Genomic DNA, 21241 nt, shown 5'->3' with positions numbered 1-21241 from the left:
AATTGAACCAAAAACACAATTCAACCTAGCTAAATTCCTCTCCACCTGGTCTCCTCTAGCCAACTTCCCCAACTAATGTTCGAGTTAGCTGGAGCACATACATCTATTGTAGTTTGGACTATAAAAACCTATATACAAAACTATGGAGAGCTCAATTAGGATAGAAGAAATAAACAACTTCAATAACTAGCACCAAAATAGTTAGCTATTTGTTCACCCCAGTCTAAGTGTAGCTGTTTAACCCTCCATTATCTTCTTGCTCTACAACTATTACTTAATTAAGCAGTTTAAAGTCGTTTAGTAGCAAAGCATGCTGTCAAAATCTCTGAGAGCTCACTGTTACCCTATTGAAGAAGAGAACTTGAGATTGCAGTAGTCAATTCACATTCTTCTTCTCAGTAGTACAAGTACACCAGTAAACACTAACCACCATCCAACTGCGTGCGTCGAATATGTACAAATCTATTTTTTCTATAGTTTGTCAGCTATTTTTCCGAGAGCATCTGCGAGCTTGCCTAGAACATTGAGCAAGGCGTTGGCTTGGTCTTTCCTCTGGTCTCTGTCCAATTGGCAATTGAGGTGCTGTGCTTCTAACTGGGCTGTCAGCATTCGGCTGTTCCTTTCCAGGACTTCGATCAGCCGGTGGCCCTGCAGGTCGCTGTCTTTGGCTGCTGCTTCTGCTGACGGCCGTCTCCGCTTCAGTCCTTGGTGCGAAGGGGAGCCTTTCTCTGGGATATCATCGCCTTCTTGTTTACCTTTTGCCGTTGCTGCATGGATAACTCACATTGATCAGTCAGACTCTACAAGGCCACAGAAGTAAACAAGCATATCTTACTTCACAACAAAAGCTACATCATAACTATTATCATTAGCAAGATACATCGAGGCACTAATTACACTTAGATATATATGATACTTTAGAACCAAGAAGTTTTTTGTTATCTTCGTTAGATCAAAAATAATATTTTTGAATATCAAGAGAAGGAACATAAAAATTTCAGGCTAAAAAACAAATTACATGAATAATGGTGACCATACGGATAGAGAAGAGGGTGAATAGCGTGTGCAAATTAAGATCATCACTCTTACTAATGCTTAAGCAAGCTAAAAAAAAGCAATGTTAACACAATGAAAACAATAAATATATAAGTCAATGCTAACAAACAAATTTATATGGTTAGAACTTTTAATTTCAACTCTACAACTTATAACTCTTCAGTGACTCACTCCTAATGTCCACTAGCTTTCTTCTTCTTCTTCTTAGCCTCCCTTTATATTTCCTCCAAGTTGTCTTGGCTTGGCTTGGCTTTTTTTTTATTTTGTTGAATTGACTGCATTTTAAGTTGAGTGTTTTCGTGATTGCTATAATTTTTAGTCTGCCAATAAATATGTAAGTTGACTATGCTTGTCATGTCGATTGCTCTCTAAGCAAGCAGCTACTTGAGCCAAATGATGCCAACTTCAAACGATTGTCTGACATTAATTTGACGAATGTATCATTTGACGAATGTAGTTTTCCTTTGCCTATTCAATGATCTTCTTTCTGACTCTTGTTAGGATATAGTCGACTACCAATCTACTCAAGTCATCTAGTCAACTGCTTAGTTGATTGAGTTCCAAACCAAAACATTATGTTCATAAGCCATCAAGCCTAAGTTTATTCCTTAATTGGCTCAGATCACTAATTGATTCGAAACACCTTTCAGTTGATTAGATCATTGACTTTGGCCAATCTAATGGTTGAGTTTTCACCTAAGTCAAGAGCTACCTTGAACTCAAAATACAAATCATTTAGCTCTCACAACTAACTTAAGAGTTTACCTCTGTAACTTGACTTTCACCATTGAACTCATCTCATATCACATCTTAAGTCTTTCAGATGGTATTAACCTCTTAGCTAATTCCACAGGTCATCTTTAAATCTTTACCTGTGTAATTCATCTCCTTTCAGTTGTAGTCAATGTTTCCACCTCAATCTTTCCTTGTTACGTGGTCTTTCTCGTACCATCATTCTTTAATTGCCAATAAACCTTGAACCAACCAAATGGTCATGCCAAGCCAAGCTCAACAAGCTTCTATAATTACACTCAATGTTTCACTTCCTACGACTACTTGGATGCTCATACACTCTTTTTTAAACTTTAATGGACCTCTTAGCCATTAAGCATACCAACTTGACTGTACTAAGTCATCCTGTGATTAACCTCTCTTTACATAATCAAGGGATGTATTGTAAAAGATGTCTGGAATAAACATAATAATCACCTTTTGCTACAACAATTAACTACACTAAGTCATCATGTACAACTCAACCTCATAGAGTCACAAACTCCGTGAGCTTCGTGTGCATCCTGCCAAGTCCTTGCATAACTTAACACACATTAGATGCGCATGTAAACCTATTTAAACTCTTTGTCTAACATATCAAAATCTGTAATCGAACCCAACCACTTACTACACGATTGCACTAACATATCTCCTATCAGGAGCTCAACGGAAATTTCCAACATATTTTCTCAATCTCCTTTAAGGATCCATATTTGTCCATTGTTGGATAGCAATCGGCACAAACCACATGTCAAGTGAAATATTTACTTCTCTATAGAAAAGCTATCAGACCAAGGAAAGTTTTTTATAACTAGATGGCCTAATGCAAACAAGCATTGCCACATGTAAAATGTAAAATTGTATCTCCCCAAGCATCGGTAGACAACTTGTTTTCATAAACAATGTTCTTGAATTCAATTGGAGACTTTTAATAAATGATTCCACCAAACCATTTTATGTATGATCACATTGGAATGTTTGGTTGCCCTCGGGCATAGTTGAGTGGGTACTTGAGTGGAGTATTATCACCTTTTGCAACACATTATCACTCCTAAGTTTCTCATACAATTAACTTACAACCTCAGTTCTAAGTTGTCATTTATCTCGATCGAGTTCCCCATACAACTTAGTTTCTTGAGCTCCTCATGTGACTCAGTTTCCTGATCTCATTTTTATAGCTCAACAATTCTAAAATATCCTGTGGGACTTAGTAACCCAATTAGTTCGATTTCCCAATCAAACATCCTTGAGCTCGATCTCTCGAGTTCTCCATTAATCTCCTTGCAGTACAATAATTATGGAGGACTCTTACAGTTACACGCCATAATTGGTGTGTGGCCCCTCAATGATCTACTCTTCTACAATCCACGATCTCGAAGGCCCAACAACCCCAGGGCTTGGGGTTAAAATGCTTAATTAAACTTTAATTTTTCTTTTCCTTTAATTTGTTTTGAATTTTTAAATAATTTCAATTCTTGATCCTACCCTGGCCCCAAGAATGCCAACTTGATAATCGTCGGCTAGTACCAAATCTGGCTTCAACATTTTCAAGCTCCATCTGTCTACATCTCTTCGGTTAGTGACTGACGCACATGAAAGGAAGATACACACTCTATATATTCATGCCTACCATTAACGCAATGAATTAATGCATGATCATTTGTCCTCTTTTTATTTTTTTTAATAATGGATGTCTCACCCATCAGGGATACGGTTGAGTGGTAGGGTACTCATGCATAAAATCTTCCAAGAAATTATGATTCAATTTCTAATTACGGTACACTTTAGAGTATTTTTCTCTAATGGGATAATAAATTTAGAATATTGGACTATTGAGACATCTGCTATGAGTATTTCTGGATTTACCTTGGTTGATGAAAAATATTCATGAGACAAGGTTGGTTATCCCCAAGATTAATTGGCCCGAAGGGCTAAATGCCTAGTGTTAAAAAAATGATAAAGTTACTCTCAAGTATATTGTTCGACATTATTAATCTCTGTACATGCTCATTAAATCTTGAATAAGTCGAGCGCGCTGTAAACTGTAGCTACTACAAATGTTATAACAATTATGATTTCATAATTACTATAATGCGGATTCAATCTGTTCCGTAACATTGATATTGCACCAGTTACGAACCCGTAATTGCTACAACGTGAATTCGACATGTTCAAAAATATTCATGTTATAGTAATTACAATTTTATAACTTTTATAACATAGATTCAACTTGTTCACCTAATATTTATATTGTAGCATTTAAAAAATTGTAGTTGCTATAAATGTTATAGCAGCTAGCTACGATTTTATAATTGTTAAAATGTAAATTTAATTTATTCATCTAATATTCACGTTATAGTACTGATTATAAAATCATAGCTGCTACACCTAGACTTATTCTGTTCAAAAACGTTCACATGGAAACAGCTACTAAATTGAGCTGCTATAACATTTATAATAGCTACTATTTTATAACGGTTAAAACGTAATCAACCGGTTCATAATTTAATATATGATAGAAGGTAATAATGCCGAACACTTTGTCTGAATGCAACTATATCGTTGTATAAGGAAAATCGATGGGTGGGGACGTCTTTTTTTATAAAAAAGGAAAACAAACAGAAAATATATAAGACGCTCTGTTAATTTTTGTTCTCCAACAAAATATATATAACACCACTAGTTGCTCTTGGATAAGCTGAAAACTGTAAGAACACACCCACACAACGCTACTCGTGGTAAAATATTGTTATGCAATCTTAAATGAGGCAGAAGATCATGAGTAGTTAGTTAGCTGTGAATTCTGTACGAGCTAGTTCTTCTTTCTGTTAGATTTTAGCAATTCATATCTTGTAAATAAATTTTTTTTATTTAGCATGTATCTAAGTGGTCGACTATATAATTCTGGGATGGATGACCGACCCACGGAAATCTATCTGTTCAAATAATTAATTAACCAGGAGGGGGATTAATGGTAGTGATGTAATTAATTACCTTGATCAGATTCAGACCTGCCTTCTTCAGTTGATTCCAACTGCTTTTCTGCAGAAGATCATTGATTGATTGATTGATTATTGTTGTTGTTCTAATTAGATTATTGATTCTGATACTTGAAGATGGATCGAAATTCAGTTACCTGAGATTGGCACAGCAGCCATGGGTTGCAGTTGCGGTGGCGGCGCCGGGTCCTCCTCTTCCTCTTCCTCTTCCTCGAAGTCCGAGAACAATCCGTCTTCGGCTGCGGTGCGCCCGGTGTCGAAAACGACCTCTTCCTCGTCGACGACCGCCGCCGCCGCCGCAGTCTGACGGGACTCTTTCTTCCCCTTGTCCTGTTCTGCGTGGGTCTCTGATTCCTGTTCCGGCGGCAAGGCGACCCCGTCGAGGATATCGTATACTTCCCGGTCGAAGAACCCCGGCAGCCTCCGCTCCCTCCTGATATCGTTCCTCATCGACCAAAACGACTCCTTCCCCTTCGCCTCCCACTCCTTTATTTTTTTGAAGTCCCCGGCGAGGTTGCTCCACCGCTTCCGGCACTGCACCGCCCCTCGGTTCACGCCGTGCCGCCAGCAGTACGATGACACCGACGCCCACTTGGGCTCCACCGGCGCCGCCGTCGTCCCTTCCTCCCCTCCGCCTCCTACTCCACCGCCCCCACGCCCGCGCACCCTCCCGCGGCTCTCCACCACCCTCTTCCCCTGTATCAGCACCAGTATCTCCTGCCTCGTCCACCGCGGCAGCCGCGCCGCCCGCCCTCCCCCTCCCGTCCCCCCGCCGCCGCCGTGGCCGTTGGAACCCCCGGCTCCGACGGCGTTGGCCATTTCACGGCCTCCTTGAGAACCCCGCCCCCACGTAAAAACTCAACGGCGATCAAGTAATTGGAGAGAGAAAGAGGAAGAAACTAGGAGTGCAAAATAGAGGATGAGGAGGAAGGAGAGGAGGAGAGGGCTTGATTAATTATGCTCTAATTAATCTTTAATAATTATTTAAAACAAGGGTTTGAAAGATGAAATTGTGAAATCCATGGGCATCATAAAGTCGTCATATCTTGACATTAACACGGCGTGATGAACATACTAATTGGATTGAGAAAAAGGCATTAAATATGGGAAAGCTAAAGGGATATCCCTTTCCTAGTTAGGGGTTGATAAGGCACTACCACCACCCTTGTTGCATTCTTCTAATTCAATCCCCTCCTTTATATCCTTGTCCTTACTCTTTTTTTATATGGGGAGATCTCCCAATTATATTGCCTATTCTAATATTAATTAAGTGTGTTAATCTTTTCCACCATGAAGATTAATTAAAGAGTTTTCTTTTTTTTTTTAATCTCAAATGACACATTTGAGGTTGTGAAATTTGTGAAGATGTATCTAACTTTCAGATTTTTCAAAGGGTGTATTTGTATTCCATTTTACCCCTCCTTTCAACTAGTGGCATTGCATTCAAAAGACAATATTATTGTGGTGCTTAATTTTAAAGAACACCACGTATTACTATTCTTTATTTTTTAAAATCAATATTAATTTTGAAATTCAATATCATAATGATGTTATTGTTCGAAATATAGCACCACATTGATATTCATTAATAATTGACGGAAGGGATAAAATGGAAAATAAATGTATTTTTTTTAGAAAATCTAAAAGTTAAATGTGCTTTTTGATAATTTCATAATTTTAAGTGGGTTGTTTAGTCAATTGTTGTTTTGTTTCGCTTGTTTGTATTGGTTACATACATGATTTTTTTATGATAAAAACGATACATGAGAGACAACTAAAGCAATATAATCATTGATATCAAAATTTATATTAACACCTATTTCAACTATTTGACTGTAACTAAATAATTTTTTCAATCAATGTATTTATTTATTATTATTTTGTTTGTCTTACCTTTGTACTTTTAGTTTAATTGTTTAACTCTTTTAAATAAATATATTTCTATCAACTAATTTGAACATATTTTTTAATTTTATTTTATATTAGAGTTATGCCTAATTGACCATATATAATGAATCATATTATGGTTTTATAAGTCTAATGGACAAACAAAAAATGACACAACATTATAAAAATTTCTCATTATTTCAACACATATCTTAAGCTTTTGCTAAAAGAAATTTTATGTAAATTCATGCATGCTAACCATTTCCATTGATTATTTTTACTGTTGAAATTGCATTTCAATGTTAAAACTTGGGTCAACTTTCATTTGAATTAAAGGAATAAATGATTTGTATGTTTGACTTATTCAACTCATATCTAACATGTTCATTTGGCCACCCGTCCTCCGGGCTAAGATATAATAGAAAAATGTTAAGTTACCATTTAGATATTTATGATTTAATCCTCGTTATAATATATTTGTATAGATTTTTTTCCCAATGAGAAGTACAATTATGAGATGCTAAACTTTTAGGTTATCTGTCGTGAATACTTTCTGATTTACCCTGACGATCGATAGAAAATTTCTATAAAATTAAATCAGTCGTCCCAGATTTGATGTGAACATCATTTAGCCACCCAACATAGCTATACCATTCTTATCCTCAGATCATTCAGACCGACTCAATTCGTCCATTCAGTTGGCTCAATTAGCACACGCAACTTGACAACTTCGCTCAACTTGAACTAGATTGCCCGATTTGTGCTCCTCATTGGGTTGATTGACTTGTCTAACTTGGTTGACTCATCTGTCTCACTATGCCTAACAAACTACTCACTCTATAAATCAACCTAACTAATTGAGATCGATGTGCATGAGTTCAACGTTAGAGCTTGATGATGAAGCTGAGTGCTTGCGAGACCTTATACCACTTTGGAGTCATTAGTGAATCATGTAGAGGTGTAAATGAACTAAGTCATTCGTGAGATATTCAAAACTTGATTTGATAAAAGCTCATTTGAGCTCTTTTAATGAAGCTTGTTAAGATAAACAAACCAAGCTTAAACTTCACAATACTTGGCTCTTTAGCTCGTGAACATATTCATTAATAAGTTTATGAATCAACTTTTAAATAAAAAATAATAATTTTGATAGATAAATATATTAAATTTATTTATAAGAATAAAATTATAAATTTTAATAAGAATATTATAATTTTCTCTAAATATATAATTTAGTTTTTAATGAATATTTAAATTTATAATTTATATTTATTAACCTAGTTTAGGTTTGATAAAAGTTCAAATAAGTTCGTGAGTCATAAATATATTCGTTAATAAAAATTTAAGCTTGACTCGATTATAAACGAGTTAAATTCAAACATTTAAAAATTCTACTCGATTCAACTCGATTACATTCCTAAGTGGATGGTATACTTTTGCAAATTTATGAAGTCACGGTGAACATGTTTGGTGACGATGAGGAATTTAAGTCATTTTTACTCGACTGAAAAATTGCGAGGATAATTACTTATAGAGAGGATGAATTTTTAAATTTCTTGTTAATGTTTATATGGAAAATTATTTAGAAAGATGAAAAATCAAATGGAAGAGAAATTACTCCAATCCACTATTTTGGTTCCACAAGAATTAGGGAGAAATTAAATCTCTTATCCTTATCATAATATGGTCATCTGTAAAATTATTAAACAACTATAACTCGCTCCTAGGGCTATGAGGTGATGATAAGAGGTGGGGTGAGGTCCTTAGATAATGAGGATTTAAATTTCACTTAGGGCACTTTACTCCTGGAGAGTTTAAAAAACTTACGACATTGGGTCTTCTATCATGACCCATTTGCATTTATTAATTTATTCTGATGGTCGGTGGAAAATTTTCATAAAACTGGACCAGTCATATCCAAAATTAATCGGATGGTAAGAGTTGAATATCTAGATTACCAAATATATATTGATGGTAATTTGAATCAGATTGCAAGAGTTGAATATCTAGATTACCAAATATATATTGATGGTCCTTTGACGGCCGGATAGAGGAGGGTGAATAGCTTTATAACTTTAATTTAACAATTTCTTTTACTTTCTTGTTTTGCAAAAATAAATACAAGTTAAATAGTTAAATAAAACATAAAAGAAATTGTACGAGGCAGAAGATTTATTTGGTTTGTAACCAGAGAGGTTATTAATCCAAGACAAGTGAAAAGACTAAATATCTCCTTTTTGAAAGATGGAGAATTCTCTTACAGATGTTGAAAGCTTAGTAAAGAAATTACAGATTGAAGAAGTGAAAGCACAGAATTTGTGATTAAGAGTTACATTGAAATGAAGAGAACCAGGGATTTATTTATAGCCTAATGGTCAAATATGTTTGTTGGCTGACGTGACATCTTTGGGCTCCTGGAGTGGGTCTGGGCGCCCCCAACAGTACGCCTTATTTGCTAGCAACGACTCTTCAACAGTTCGACGATAACATTTTTTCAGATCACGGGTGCCTAGACTGGTTCAAGCGCCTAGAGTGTTGCTGGCGTGGACTCTGCATCATCATCCGCAGCAACGTTTGACAAAGGGCACCTGTTCTTATCCAAGGCAGTCTGAGCACCCGGACATGGTACGGGCGCCCTAGAGTCCGAGCACCTAAACTTAGTCTAGACGCCTAAACAAGTCAACACTGACTTGACTCGTCCGGTCATATGATCTGGTTGCTTGAGTGATTCTCCGATCATCCAGAGTTGGGCTCACCCGAACCCAACTCTGTTTTCTCTTCGAGTAGACTTCGACTTTGGAAGCGTCGCGCGTGTACTTCTCACTCCATCTGTATATTCTTACGCAGCTTCTTATCTCTCGGATGCACTGAGCTCATCGACTCGCTTCCTGTGCCATCCTTATTATCCGCTGCGTCTTCCACTTACCTTCTTGTGTTCCTAAGTTCTTGCACACTTAGACAGAAGGATCAAATGCAACAGAACCTACCTTAATCCGGTTGATCACATCAAAACTTACCTGAGGTACTTACAATCTCTCCCTTTTTGATGTGCATCAACTCCAAATTAAATTTGGATAATCAAAACAAACTAACATGAAATCATTTGACTAATTAAGTGAAAATTACATTTATAATAGAAAATTTACAAGTAAGTACAAGGATAACTTTGTAATTATCCTACCTCCCCCCTCCCCCTCCTTATCTCTCTCACTTTAATCACATAAAAAAATTAGGAAAAATAGTTTAAAAAAATGTTGAAAAGTTATGTAGGGGATTATAAACAAAAATAACACAATCTAACATTTTCCAAATAATTTTTAAAATGATTCCAATTTTATTAATTAATTCTATGTTTTGACACCAAAAATCTTGAAAAATTTTATCAAAGTCAAATAGAAGCAATTAATCAATTAAAACATTTTCATGAAAAAATATATTTTAGTTTAACAGAAATAAATTGTTTCATTACATAACCCTATTTTTTTTTAAAAAATAAATATTAAAAATAAATTTTGATCTAGAAAAATCTTGCTAATTTTTCTAAGTATTTAAGACAAAATAAATATTTGTAAAAAAAATAAATGTTTAAAAATTCAATTTTTGAGAATTTTTAATGTTAAAAATTAATTATTTTGGCAACTAATTAATATAAAATTTATTATTAATTAGAAAATTCGGAAAAAATTAATCTAACAAATAATCTATCATTATAAAAATTTTGAATACAAAATTATAAAAAAAGTTTGTATAAAAGATATTTTTCTAAGCAATTTCTACCCTAGTAAATCAATTATATAGAGGATTTAATTTATACATGATTTTGGAACCCAATAAAGGTTTCTACCTACTAAATTAATCAGGAACTTTAGTGGAATATAATTTATAGGAAATTTTCTAATTTGTCGCATATGCTTCTTGATATACAAGTTCTCCATAATTACTAAAATTTGTTTTCGCAAAATATTTAATTTTAAGCATGTATAGTCATTTTGGAAAGATTTTATTTGTCCTTTCAATTTTTCATTTTTTCATTTTAATTTATTAAAACCTTTTAGTCGATCGGCATGCATTTGTTAAGGTTGATTTTAACTTTATATTTTATTTTTCTAATTTTCATATATTTATGGAAAGCATTTTAATAAATTCATATGATTGTTCAAAATATAGGGAGAGTACCTCACTTACCTCGTGATCTGACGCTTTGTCATTGTTGTTTCCGTCCATTGATGCTTCCTATTCATCGATACTCATTTTTGAGGTACTTTCTTTGTCTCTCTGATGATTCACCATTAGTGTCAATCTGGCATAGGCCTCGATCTCGGACTCAGAAGACGACGACTTATCCCATGTAGATTTTAATTTTCTCTACTTCGTTTGTCTTAGTCCTTTTTCTTTTTCTCTCCTTCTTTTTTTAGTTTAGGGTAGTCATCCTCGATGTCCCCTTCTTTCTGGCAATTGTAGTATCGAATCTTCCTTTTGCTTCGAAGGTGGTTTCTTTGCCCGTGACTTGTGAAATTTGTAAGATTTAAGAAATTTACTAAAGTTTCTTACCATGAGGGCTACTTTGCCTCCAATAGAAGCTTCAGAGTCTTGTTCGTCTATTTTTGCCTTTAGATCAATGTTCTGATTCAGTTGCTTTCTTAATTTTGTATATCTAGATTCGTGAAGTTCTAAAATAGAAAATTAACTTTCTAACAAACTTACCTCTAGATCCTTAGAGGTATAATAGGAGTCAATTATGGATGTCCACATAAGTGTTCTTGGGAAAGCATTTAGCGCATATCTTAGTGAATTTCAGTTTGTTACCTTTTCTCCGAGATTCTTACGTCTGGTGATCAGCTTCTTTAGTTTAGAGTGTAGTTGAGTGACTGACTCTCTTTTCAGCCGAAGGTTCATCAGTTGATTTCGGAGTAGATCCTGTTTTATGAGCTTGGCTTCAGAAGTCCCTTCGTGCAACTCCAGGAATTTCTAACAAAGTTCTTTTAATGATTCGTAGGCACTGATTCTGTTGACTTCCTGAGGTGACAACACACTTAGGAGGTGGAATCCGTTCGTACGTTTGCTACAAAGTCAGCTTGTTCCTTCTTGATTCACAGATATTCTTCTTTTTCTTCTCCTTATTGATCTTTTGGAGCTATAAAACTATATTTGATTATTAATAAAGATTCAAAGTTGGTTTTGAAAAATACCTTCATTTGGTTTTTCCACATTGTGAACTCCCCTCGAATTTTGGCGGGTGAAATGCTTGGTTCGACTATTATTTTGGTGCTTCAGTTAGCAGTTAGTCTTTTTAAGGTAGTTGGACTTTGATCCTAACTGATGGTCCCTTGGTGTCTGGCCAGAGGGGGTGAATAGCCCTGCAATTTCAATTTAACATTTTTTTTTGCTTTCTTGTTTAGCAAAGATAAATATAAGTTAAATAAAACATAAAAGACATTGTAAGAGGCAGGAGATTTACTTAGTTTGCAACTTGGGATGTTGCTAATCCAAGACATGTGAAAGCACTAAAGATCTTCTTCTTAGAAGGTGGGGAAGTCTCTTATAGACGTGGAAAGCTCAGTAAAGAAATTACAAATTGAAGAAGTGAAAACACAAAATTCATGATTAAGAGTTGTGTTGAAATGAAGAGAAGTAGTGAACCAAGGATTTATTTATAGCCTGCAGGTCAAATATGTCCGTTGGCTGACATGGCATCTTTGGGCAGCTAGAGTGGGTCCGAGCGCCCCTAGTGGTACGCCTTATCTGCTCGTAACAACTCTTCAACGGTTCGCCAATAACATTTTTTCAGATCTCGGGCACCTGGACCGGTTTGAGTGTTTGGAGTATTGATGGCATGGACTCTGAATCGTCATCCACAGCTACCTTCGACGAAGGGCGCCTGCTTTGATCCAAGGCAGTGGGGGCGCTTGAACTTGGTCCAAGTGCCTAGACAAGTCAACACTAAGTTGACTCATCCGGTCTTCTAATCCAGTTGCTTGGGTGATTCTCTAACCATCCAGAGTTGAGCTCACCCGAATCTAATTCCGGCCTTTTCCTCAAGCAAACTTCCGGTCCGGCTTCTTGCCCCTCGGAAGTGTCATGCACGTCCTTCTTGCTCCACTAGTGTTATCTTCCGTAGCTTCTTGTCATTTGGATGCACCGAGCTCGTCGAGACTCACTTCCCGTGTCATCCTTCTTGTTCACTGTATTTTTCGTTCGACTTCTTGTGTTCCTAAGTTTCTGCACGCTTAGACATAAGAATCAAATACAACATGACTAATTTAATCCGATTGATCACATCAAAACCTATCCGGGAGTCATATATATATATATATATATATATATATATATATATATATATATATATATATATATATATATAGATATAGATATATATATATACTTGTGAATAATATGATATGATTATGAAACATTAGTAAGTCTTGCTAACATCACATTCACAACACATTAAATCTCATCATTGAGCCCCAATATTGAAATTACGGTTATCGATCTCCATTGGTTAGGTTGATTAGCCAAAGCAAAAATGAAGGTAAACTAGTCAAATGAGTCAGTCGAGCCAAATGGGTACGTAGGCCAATTTAGGCAAGCCAGTCAAGCTAAATAGACTAATCAAAAGTTGGATTAACTTGATGAGTTGGGTAAGCCAAACTGGTAGATGACTAGATCTAGTTTGATAGCTTGAGATAAGCTATACCAATCATGTTATTTGAACGTGTTAGTCAAATCAGACGATCCAATTAAGCAAATTCAGTTTAACAAACCAAGCTAATTGGAGGAACCAAACATATAAGTGATACACATCTATCTCCTTTTTCTCCCTTCAAATTCTCTATTTTTATTTCATCAATTGGAATAAATAAGTAGAAGAGCAAACTAAAATATTCATCTACCTATTCATTGAAGGGGAGCTTTGGTACTATAGTAAAATTATTATTGTATGATTTGAAAGTTACAAATTCAAATTTTAAAAATAATTTCTTATAAAATAGACTATTTTTTTACTCTTTTAAATAAATAGGCCCCTAATTTCCATCCAATTTAGAGAAAACCAAAATGATAAATGAGAGGAATCTCTCATTCACTTTCTCTTCCATTCTTTTTAAATATCTATTTGAGTAAATAATAAGAAGGACAATTCGCCCTCTCATTTCCTTATGCATGCAAGTAGACCCCACAAGCCATTACTGAGGTCACAAAGAGCTCATGGCTCTTGGACCATGGGAAGGAGGGAAGGGAGGGAGGGAGGGGATATCTAAGGCAGATTACATATCGTGGACCCTATGAACAGAAGGCACCATGTGCCAACACGTGGATCATTAAGGCCTAAATGGATCGCGATTACATATCATTGCACTTCGTTTTCAAGTCGATTTCGGTAATGGAAAGGGGTCCCCTTTCAGCCACCGGAAGGTGAGATGGAGCCTCACTTGCTGTCAAGGCCATCTGTCTTAGTCCTAATCTTCCTCCTCTCCCGTCCACAAGGCTCTCGATTGAATTAAGGGGTCGAATAACTCTAAGCGCGCACAAGGAGACAAGTATTTCAATTGGTGTGGTGTTGTTTGAGTCCTTCTTCGAATTATATAAGCGCAATGAGACAAGTTATAGGTATTGTGTCACTCATGAGGGCTTGCTTTATATATATGCACAATTTATGTTGTTGCTTATGTTGGCTTAGGACCACTAGATAGGTCAAGTCATACATGCTCAAACTATTTTTTTTTAAATTTGATTTAATTAATCAAACGATATGATAAATGAAATGATTGGATATGTAAGGGGACGGATCTAGGAAAAAGAGATGGACTGCTGGAGTTTAGGTGGGGAAGGGGTGACTAAGTTAAAAAAAATAATAATCAATGTGTAATAAATCTAATAGTATTTTTTTTTACAATATTAGGTAATAAAAAACAATTCTTAGGATTGGACTATAGCCTAGGGTAGCCGTTAAGAAGATTCGTCCCCAAATGTGTAGCTAATTGATCTCTTTGACTCGTCTAACCTATATATTCTATTTGATCGTCCTTTAGATCTGTTCGACTCATACAAATTGAGTAGCCGTTTTAGTTGCTCAATTATTTCAAGTTTTCCTATCTAACTAATCTTTATGGATTGTGCTAGTGGATGAGCGGCCGATGAGAAAGCAAGAGTGCTGACGGAGGAAGGACTTGGGGTTGGAAATTGCGGACCTGCGCACACCGCAAAGAGCCCAAATAAGAATGTTAGAGTGAGAAGTAGGGAGGGAGTCTTTGACGCGGGCACTCCGATGCTAAAGTAAGAACCGACCCAAAATGGAAAAAAAGATGAATAGTATAACCGTAGTGTGGATGCATGTGTGTGCGTACCTGACCAACGAAGAAGATCTCATTTTTATATCGTCTTTCATAACCTCCACAATAATAAAGCGTAGAGAATGTCTTATGTCAAAAAATGTCGGGTAGTAGAAAATGTAGGGCAATCCTACCCGAGGGAGCGAAATGTTCCATTGTGTGTGTATGTTAGAGTAGTGGAATATTCCCTGATGAGTAACTATTATTCTCTGACAGATCATTGAGATTCTCTAACAATGTTGTTAGGATACTCCGACGACCTAGTGGGGGTTATGATTAGCTCCAATTGCTTCGTTAATGATTTGTAGCAACGGAAATTCTAAGCAACTGCTAACACCCTTGATTTTACTTAGTATCCACCTCCTTGAGGTGACTAATCCAAAGATCCACTCTCCTCACTCATAGTACACTATGAAATCCTCCTTCTAAGAGATGGAGAAGTCTCGTACAAACTCCACGTTAGGATCTAGCGTACCAGAAGACGTGGAAACGCAGCGGAAAAATACTAGATCCACTTATCCAGCGGATCCATGTGAAGGGAAGAAAACAATTTTCATGATAATAATCTATGCTAAGCTACATGATAGGATTATACCTTTGTTGCGTGCCCTTCGCAATCCCGACAACAACCTTTTCTTTGGATCCAGATCTCAGCGCGTTCAAGTGTCCGCGCCTCTATGGTATCCACACGAACATATCCTTCGTTCGTTCCACGAACGAAGCCTTCGGAGAAGAACCATTCCCTTGTGCTAGCAAGAAGCATGGTTCAGCCATCCTTGATGTTTCGGCCAAGGAAGAAGGAGGAAGAAGGAGGAGGAAGATCAAGAGACATCCTTTCTTTTCATATTCTCATCTAATGAAAAAATAAACCCAAAAGGCTATTTATATTCATCCCATGAATACCAAGGGTCTTTTATCTCTTTGTATTCCTCTTAATGGGTTGGATTATTATATTGGATTAACCATTAATCCAATAACCCAATAAGTCTAACCCATTGAGTCTAACTCATTAATTCAATGTGTCTAATTCGGATTGAACTCAATCCAATGAGTGAGTTCATTTGAGTCTAACTCAATTAGTAACCAAAAGGCCTAATCATCTCATGATTGACTCTTAGGGCTAATTACTAACAATCTCCCACTAGCACTAGTGCCAATCACCACTAAGATGACACTAACACTTTGGATTTACCTATTATTCTTAATATCCTTAGTATTTTAGTCAAACTAATATACCCATCTCCAAACTAATATGTTCTTTGTGTGTGATCCTATAGGCTCTCGTAACGTTGGCAATGTATCCAAATCACCATTTGCGATACATAAATAATGAGTGACATCTAACAAGGCATCATTGCTACCCAAGTGATGAGAAAGTCGAGATCCGACCTAACCTGTCCGTGGCTATCATCATGTATGACTCAGCCCCACTATCCTTGATATCTAGATTGATCAATGAGGCAAAGACTGTGTCATCCCCTTATCAATCTTTGTGTTTCTTGATCTCTAAGTAGACACACTATACAAATAAGCTCAATATCTCATATTGACTTATTTGAGTATGGCCATACATTCATGTGTCCTACTAATCAAGGGGCCCACAGATATCGCTGCCATCATATGGAAGGGATAGATCCCATCTACATCACTCACATCCCTCCGCATAATTCATTGCATACTCAGTGATCGACTTTATAGTCCACCGTGTTACGGGTGACGTTTGACGATACCAAAGTATACAATTCCTTACGTAGGGAACCGTAGTGACTTCAGGTCTAAGGACTATTCATACCAATAGTCACATGAGAATGTTTATGACACTCATATGACGATCCATGAAATATTCTCATGGTGGTTCATTCAGTATATATTCTCTAATATATACCCATGTGTCAACCTGATATCTCATATCCATGACTTATGAGATCAAGTCATCCGTTGACCTACATGCTAGTCTCAACGCATTAATATTGTCCTTATATGTTAATGCTCGACTAGGAATAGTTAAGAGTAGTGTTCTCTATAATATCTCACTATCAATTCAACCAATTGATTATTGTAGATAAGAACCTACCACCCAAGGACATTATTATATTTATTTATTCGGCACTGAACTGAAGTAAATATAATAACCATAACCTTTGCCTTCTAATGAAATAATAAATATGATACAAAATATCCTAAGTCAATCAACTCTTGATTACCTCTTAGGGCTTACACTAACAATCTCCTTATATCACTAGCGCCAATCACTAAAATATCTCATATCCATTGACCTAGTGTGACCATCATGCTTTCTTGGTGCCAAAGCCTTGGTCAAAGGATGTGTAATGTTAGCATTGTTTGGTTATCTGCATATCCTCATATCTCATATATCGAGGATCCCTCTAATGAGATGAAATTGTTGTAGTATCCAATACCCAAGACCACCATTTAAGTACAATACATGCCCTAACCGCGATCTAGAAACGTCCTTGTCAATTTTGGAAGCTTGCACCACTGTAACCCTTTACAGCAACAGTTGTAACGCTTTACAGCAACAACTCTTCATCGCCTCCAAAGATCAAGAAATAATCTTGAGTCCTTCTCAAGTACTTAAGAATATTCTTGACTACTGTCCAGTGACCTTCACCTGGATTTGATTAGTATCTGCTTGTCATGCTTAAAGCATACGAGACATCTGGGCGAGTACAAAGCATGACGTACATGATAGATACTATAGCAGATGCATAAGGAATCTTATCCATGCGGTCCCTTTCTACCTTAGAAGAAGGACATTGAGTCTTCGAAAGACTCACACCATGTGATATAGGCAGGAATCCCTTCTTAGAATTCTGCATGACAAAACTTTTAAGCACCTTGTCAATATATGTACTCTGGCTTAGAACAAGCCATCTCCTGGATCTATCTCTATAGATCTTGATACCCAAAATATAGGCTGCTTCACCTATGTCCTTCATTGAGAAACAATTCCCAAGCCAAGTCTTCACTAACTGAAGAGTAGGGATATCATTTCTAATCAGATGTATGTCATCTACATACAATATGAGAAAAATGACTGTGCTCCCACTAATCTTCTTGTAGACACAAAGTTCATCTTCATTCTTAATTAAACCAAACGTTTTGATTGCATCATCGAATCTAAGATTCCAGCTTCTAGAAGCTTGCTTCAATCTATAAATGGATCTTTGCAACTTACAAACCTTTCTAGTGTGCTCTGGATCTACAAAACCCTCAGGTTGTGTCATGTACACATCCTCGAGTAGATTTCCGTTAAGAAATATAATTTTGACATCCATCTGCCAGATCTCATAATCATAGTAAGCAGCAATAGCAAGCATGATCCAAATGGACTTGAGCATCGCAACTGGTGAAAAGGTTTCATCATAGTCTATACCATGAATCTGTTTGAATCCTTTAGCCACCAATCTACTTTTGTAGGTATGCTTATGACCATTCATGTCAGTCTTCACCTTGAAGACCCACTTACACCCAATGAGTTTGATCCCTTCAGGTGGATCAACCAAAGTCTATACTTGGTTAGTGTACATGGATTCCATCTTGGATCTCATGGCCTCTAGCCATTTCTCAGAATCTGGGCCCTGTACAATTTCTTGATAAGATGTAGGCTCATTGAGACCAATAAGCTCTACATCACCGTGGTCAGACAAGAGAAAAAAATATCTCTCAGGTTGACAACGAATCCTATCAGATCTGCGTAGAGCATGTGGTACTTGAACAGGTTGTTATTCCATAACCTCTTATGATGCAACAAAATCCTGATCCACAACATCTTGTAGTACCTGTTTAATTTTCATCAATGTGTCAGTGCTAGTATCTTGAACTTCTTCAAAATCGACTTCACTCCCACTAGTTTTTCTAGAAATCAATTCCCTTTCTAGAAACACACCAGTCCTGGCAACAAACACCTTGCCTTGGGTGGGATTATAGAAGTAATATCCCTTTGTTTCCTTGGGATATCTAACAAAGTAGCACTTATCTGATTTGGGTCCTAGTTTATCTGAGACTTGTCATCGAACGTAAGGCTTACAATCCCAAATCTTCATAAAAGACATATTGGGACTCTTCCCTATCCATATCACATATGGTGTCTTTATGACAACCTTAGATGAAACTCGGTTAAGTGTGAAAGCAGCTGTCTCTAGAGCATATCCCCAAATGGAAATAGGAAGATCTGTATGACTCATCATCGATCGTACCACATCTAATAAAGTACGATTCCTCCTTTCTGATACACCATTCCATAGTGGTGTTCCAGGTGGCGTGAGTTAAGATATGATCTCACACTCAACGAGATGATCATGAAACTCTTGACTAAGGTATTCCCCACTTCGATCTAATCGAAGCATCTTAATGCTCTTACCAAGTTGATTTTATACTTCATTCTTAAATTCTTTGAACTTTTTCAAAGGATTCTGACTTGTGTCTCATCAGAAACACAACCATATTCACTGAAATTATCAGTAAAAATAATGAAGTAATGTTAGCATCCTCTAGATGCTACTCTAAAATGGCCACATACATCAGTATGTATGAGTCCTAAAAGATCATTAGCCCTTTCGCGGTGTCCACTGAATGGAGTCTTTGTCATCTTGCCTCGAAGACAAGATTTGCATGCCTCATATGATTCAAAATCAAATGAGTCCAAAATCCATCCTTATGAAGTTGGGATATGCAACTCTCATTTTATGAACTAATTGAGAATGCCAGAGATATGTTTGATTAAAATCATTAGACTTGAACCATTTGGTATTTATGTTATAGATTGGGTTGCCAAAGTCTAGAACATAGAGTACATTCACAGGATGTGCACTACAATAGAACATTTCATTGAAATAAACGGAACAATATTTGTCCTTTATTACAAATGAAAAACCTTTTTTGTCCAAACAAGAAATAGAAATAATGTTCTTGGTCAAGGTAGGCACATAGCAACACTCTTTAAGTTCTAAAACAAGCCAAGTAGGCAAAGATAAGGAATATGTTCCTACAGCGACAACAACAACTCTTGCACCATTGCCTACTCGTAAGTCCACTTCGCCCTTTGTCAACACTCTATACTATTTCTCAGCCCCTGCACATTCGTACAAATGTGAGACGCACATCCGGTATCTAATACCCATGAAGAAGAAATAGATAGATTGATTTCTATAACATATATACCTGAGGCAGAAGTCTCACTTCTCTTCCTTTTCAGTTCCTCTAGGTATACCTTACAGTTCCTCTTCCAGTGTCCGGTCTCACCACAATGGAAGCAGGTTCCTTCCTTAACAACCCCACCTTTAGGTTTCAGTGCATGAGCCTTGCCCTTGCCTTTGGCTTGGGTCTTACCCTTACCTTTAGGCTTCCACCTGCCTTTGCCCTTAGACACCATCAAAATGGAACCTGACTTTGCCTTCTTAAGGTTGAGTTCAGTAGTTCTCAACATGCTCAACATCTCAGGTAGTGGTTTGTCAATTTCATTCATATTATAGTTCATGACAAATTGACTATAACTATCAGGCAACGACTGCAAGATAAGATCAGTGGCCAATTCTTGGCCTAGTGGAAATCTCAACCTTTGTAGATTCTCCACATACCCAATCATTTTGAGCACATAAGGCCATACGGGACTTCCTTCTTGCATTCTGCATTGAAACAGTGCTTTAGAGATCTCAAATCTCTCATGCCTTGCTTGTCCTTGATATAGTTTTTTAAGGTGTTCAACCATATCATAAGCATCCATGTTCTCATGTTTCTTCTGAAGCTCAGAATTCATGGTGGCGAGCATAAGGCATGATACATCTAATGCATCATCTTGATGCTTGTAAGCATCCCTATCAGCTCTAGTGGCAGTAGCAGGGGGCACTTCAGGAATATGCTGCTCGAGGACGTACAATTTTCTTTCTCTCTTTAGAACTATTCTTATGTTTCTATACCAGTATAGAAATTAGCTCCATTGAGCTTATTCTTATCAAGGACAGATCACAGAGATAGTGTCTTCTACTTACTAGACGACATGGTGGTCTACAAGAATAAAATGTAGAGAAGTATCATACTCACATCATTTAATTAGGACTTTAATTAAATGATTCTCCCACTAAATTCTAAAGCTTGATAGAAGCAAGTCACTACTAGTTCTATACCCATAAGCAAAGACATTCTAGTGGGACAAGATCCACATTATACCTCATCTTG

At 36.7% G+C, this 21241-nt stretch overlaps 1 protein-coding gene across 1 annotated transcript; it reads right to left on the bottom strand.

Annotated features, from left to right (window-relative positions):
* Window positions 1-347: 347 nt before the first annotated feature.
* Window positions 348-5803, bottom strand: LOC122045603 (trihelix transcription factor ASR3-like). The gene is made up of 3 exons (XM_042605892.1): window positions 4964-5803; window positions 4822-4869; window positions 348-767 (listed from the first exon to the last, which is right to left on the bottom strand). Exons 1-3 carry the CDS (start codon window positions 5643-5645, stop codon window positions 472-474), a joined length of 1026 nt encoding a protein of 341 aa, XP_042461826.1. The 5' UTR covers window positions 5646-5803; the 3' UTR covers window positions 348-471.
* Between the last annotated feature and the right edge of the window lie 15438 nt (window positions 5804-21241).

This window comes from Zingiber officinale, chromosome 2B (genome assembly GCF_018446385.1).
Source record: "Zingiber officinale cultivar Zhangliang chromosome 2B, Zo_v1.1, whole genome shotgun sequence".
NCBI lineage: Eukaryota > Viridiplantae > Streptophyta > Magnoliopsida > Zingiberales > Zingiberaceae > Zingiber > Zingiber officinale.
The sequence above is the reverse complement of the archived record's forward strand: the minus strand, read 5'-3'. Positions and strand labels throughout refer to the sequence as shown.

Coding starts and splice junctions, on each gene's coding strand:
- LOC122045603 (XM_042605892.1), bottom strand. CDS start 5,645: ATGGCCAACGCCGTCGGAGCCGGGGGTTCCAACGGCCACGGCGGCGGC. Junction 4,870..4,963: donor GGCTGCTGTGCCAATCTCAG/GTAACTGAATTT, acceptor GATCTTCTGCAG/AAAAGCAGTTGGAATCAACT. Junction 768..4,821: donor CAGGTCTGAATCTGATCAAG/GTAATTAATTAC, acceptor TTATCCATGCAG/CAACGGCAAAAGGTAAACAA.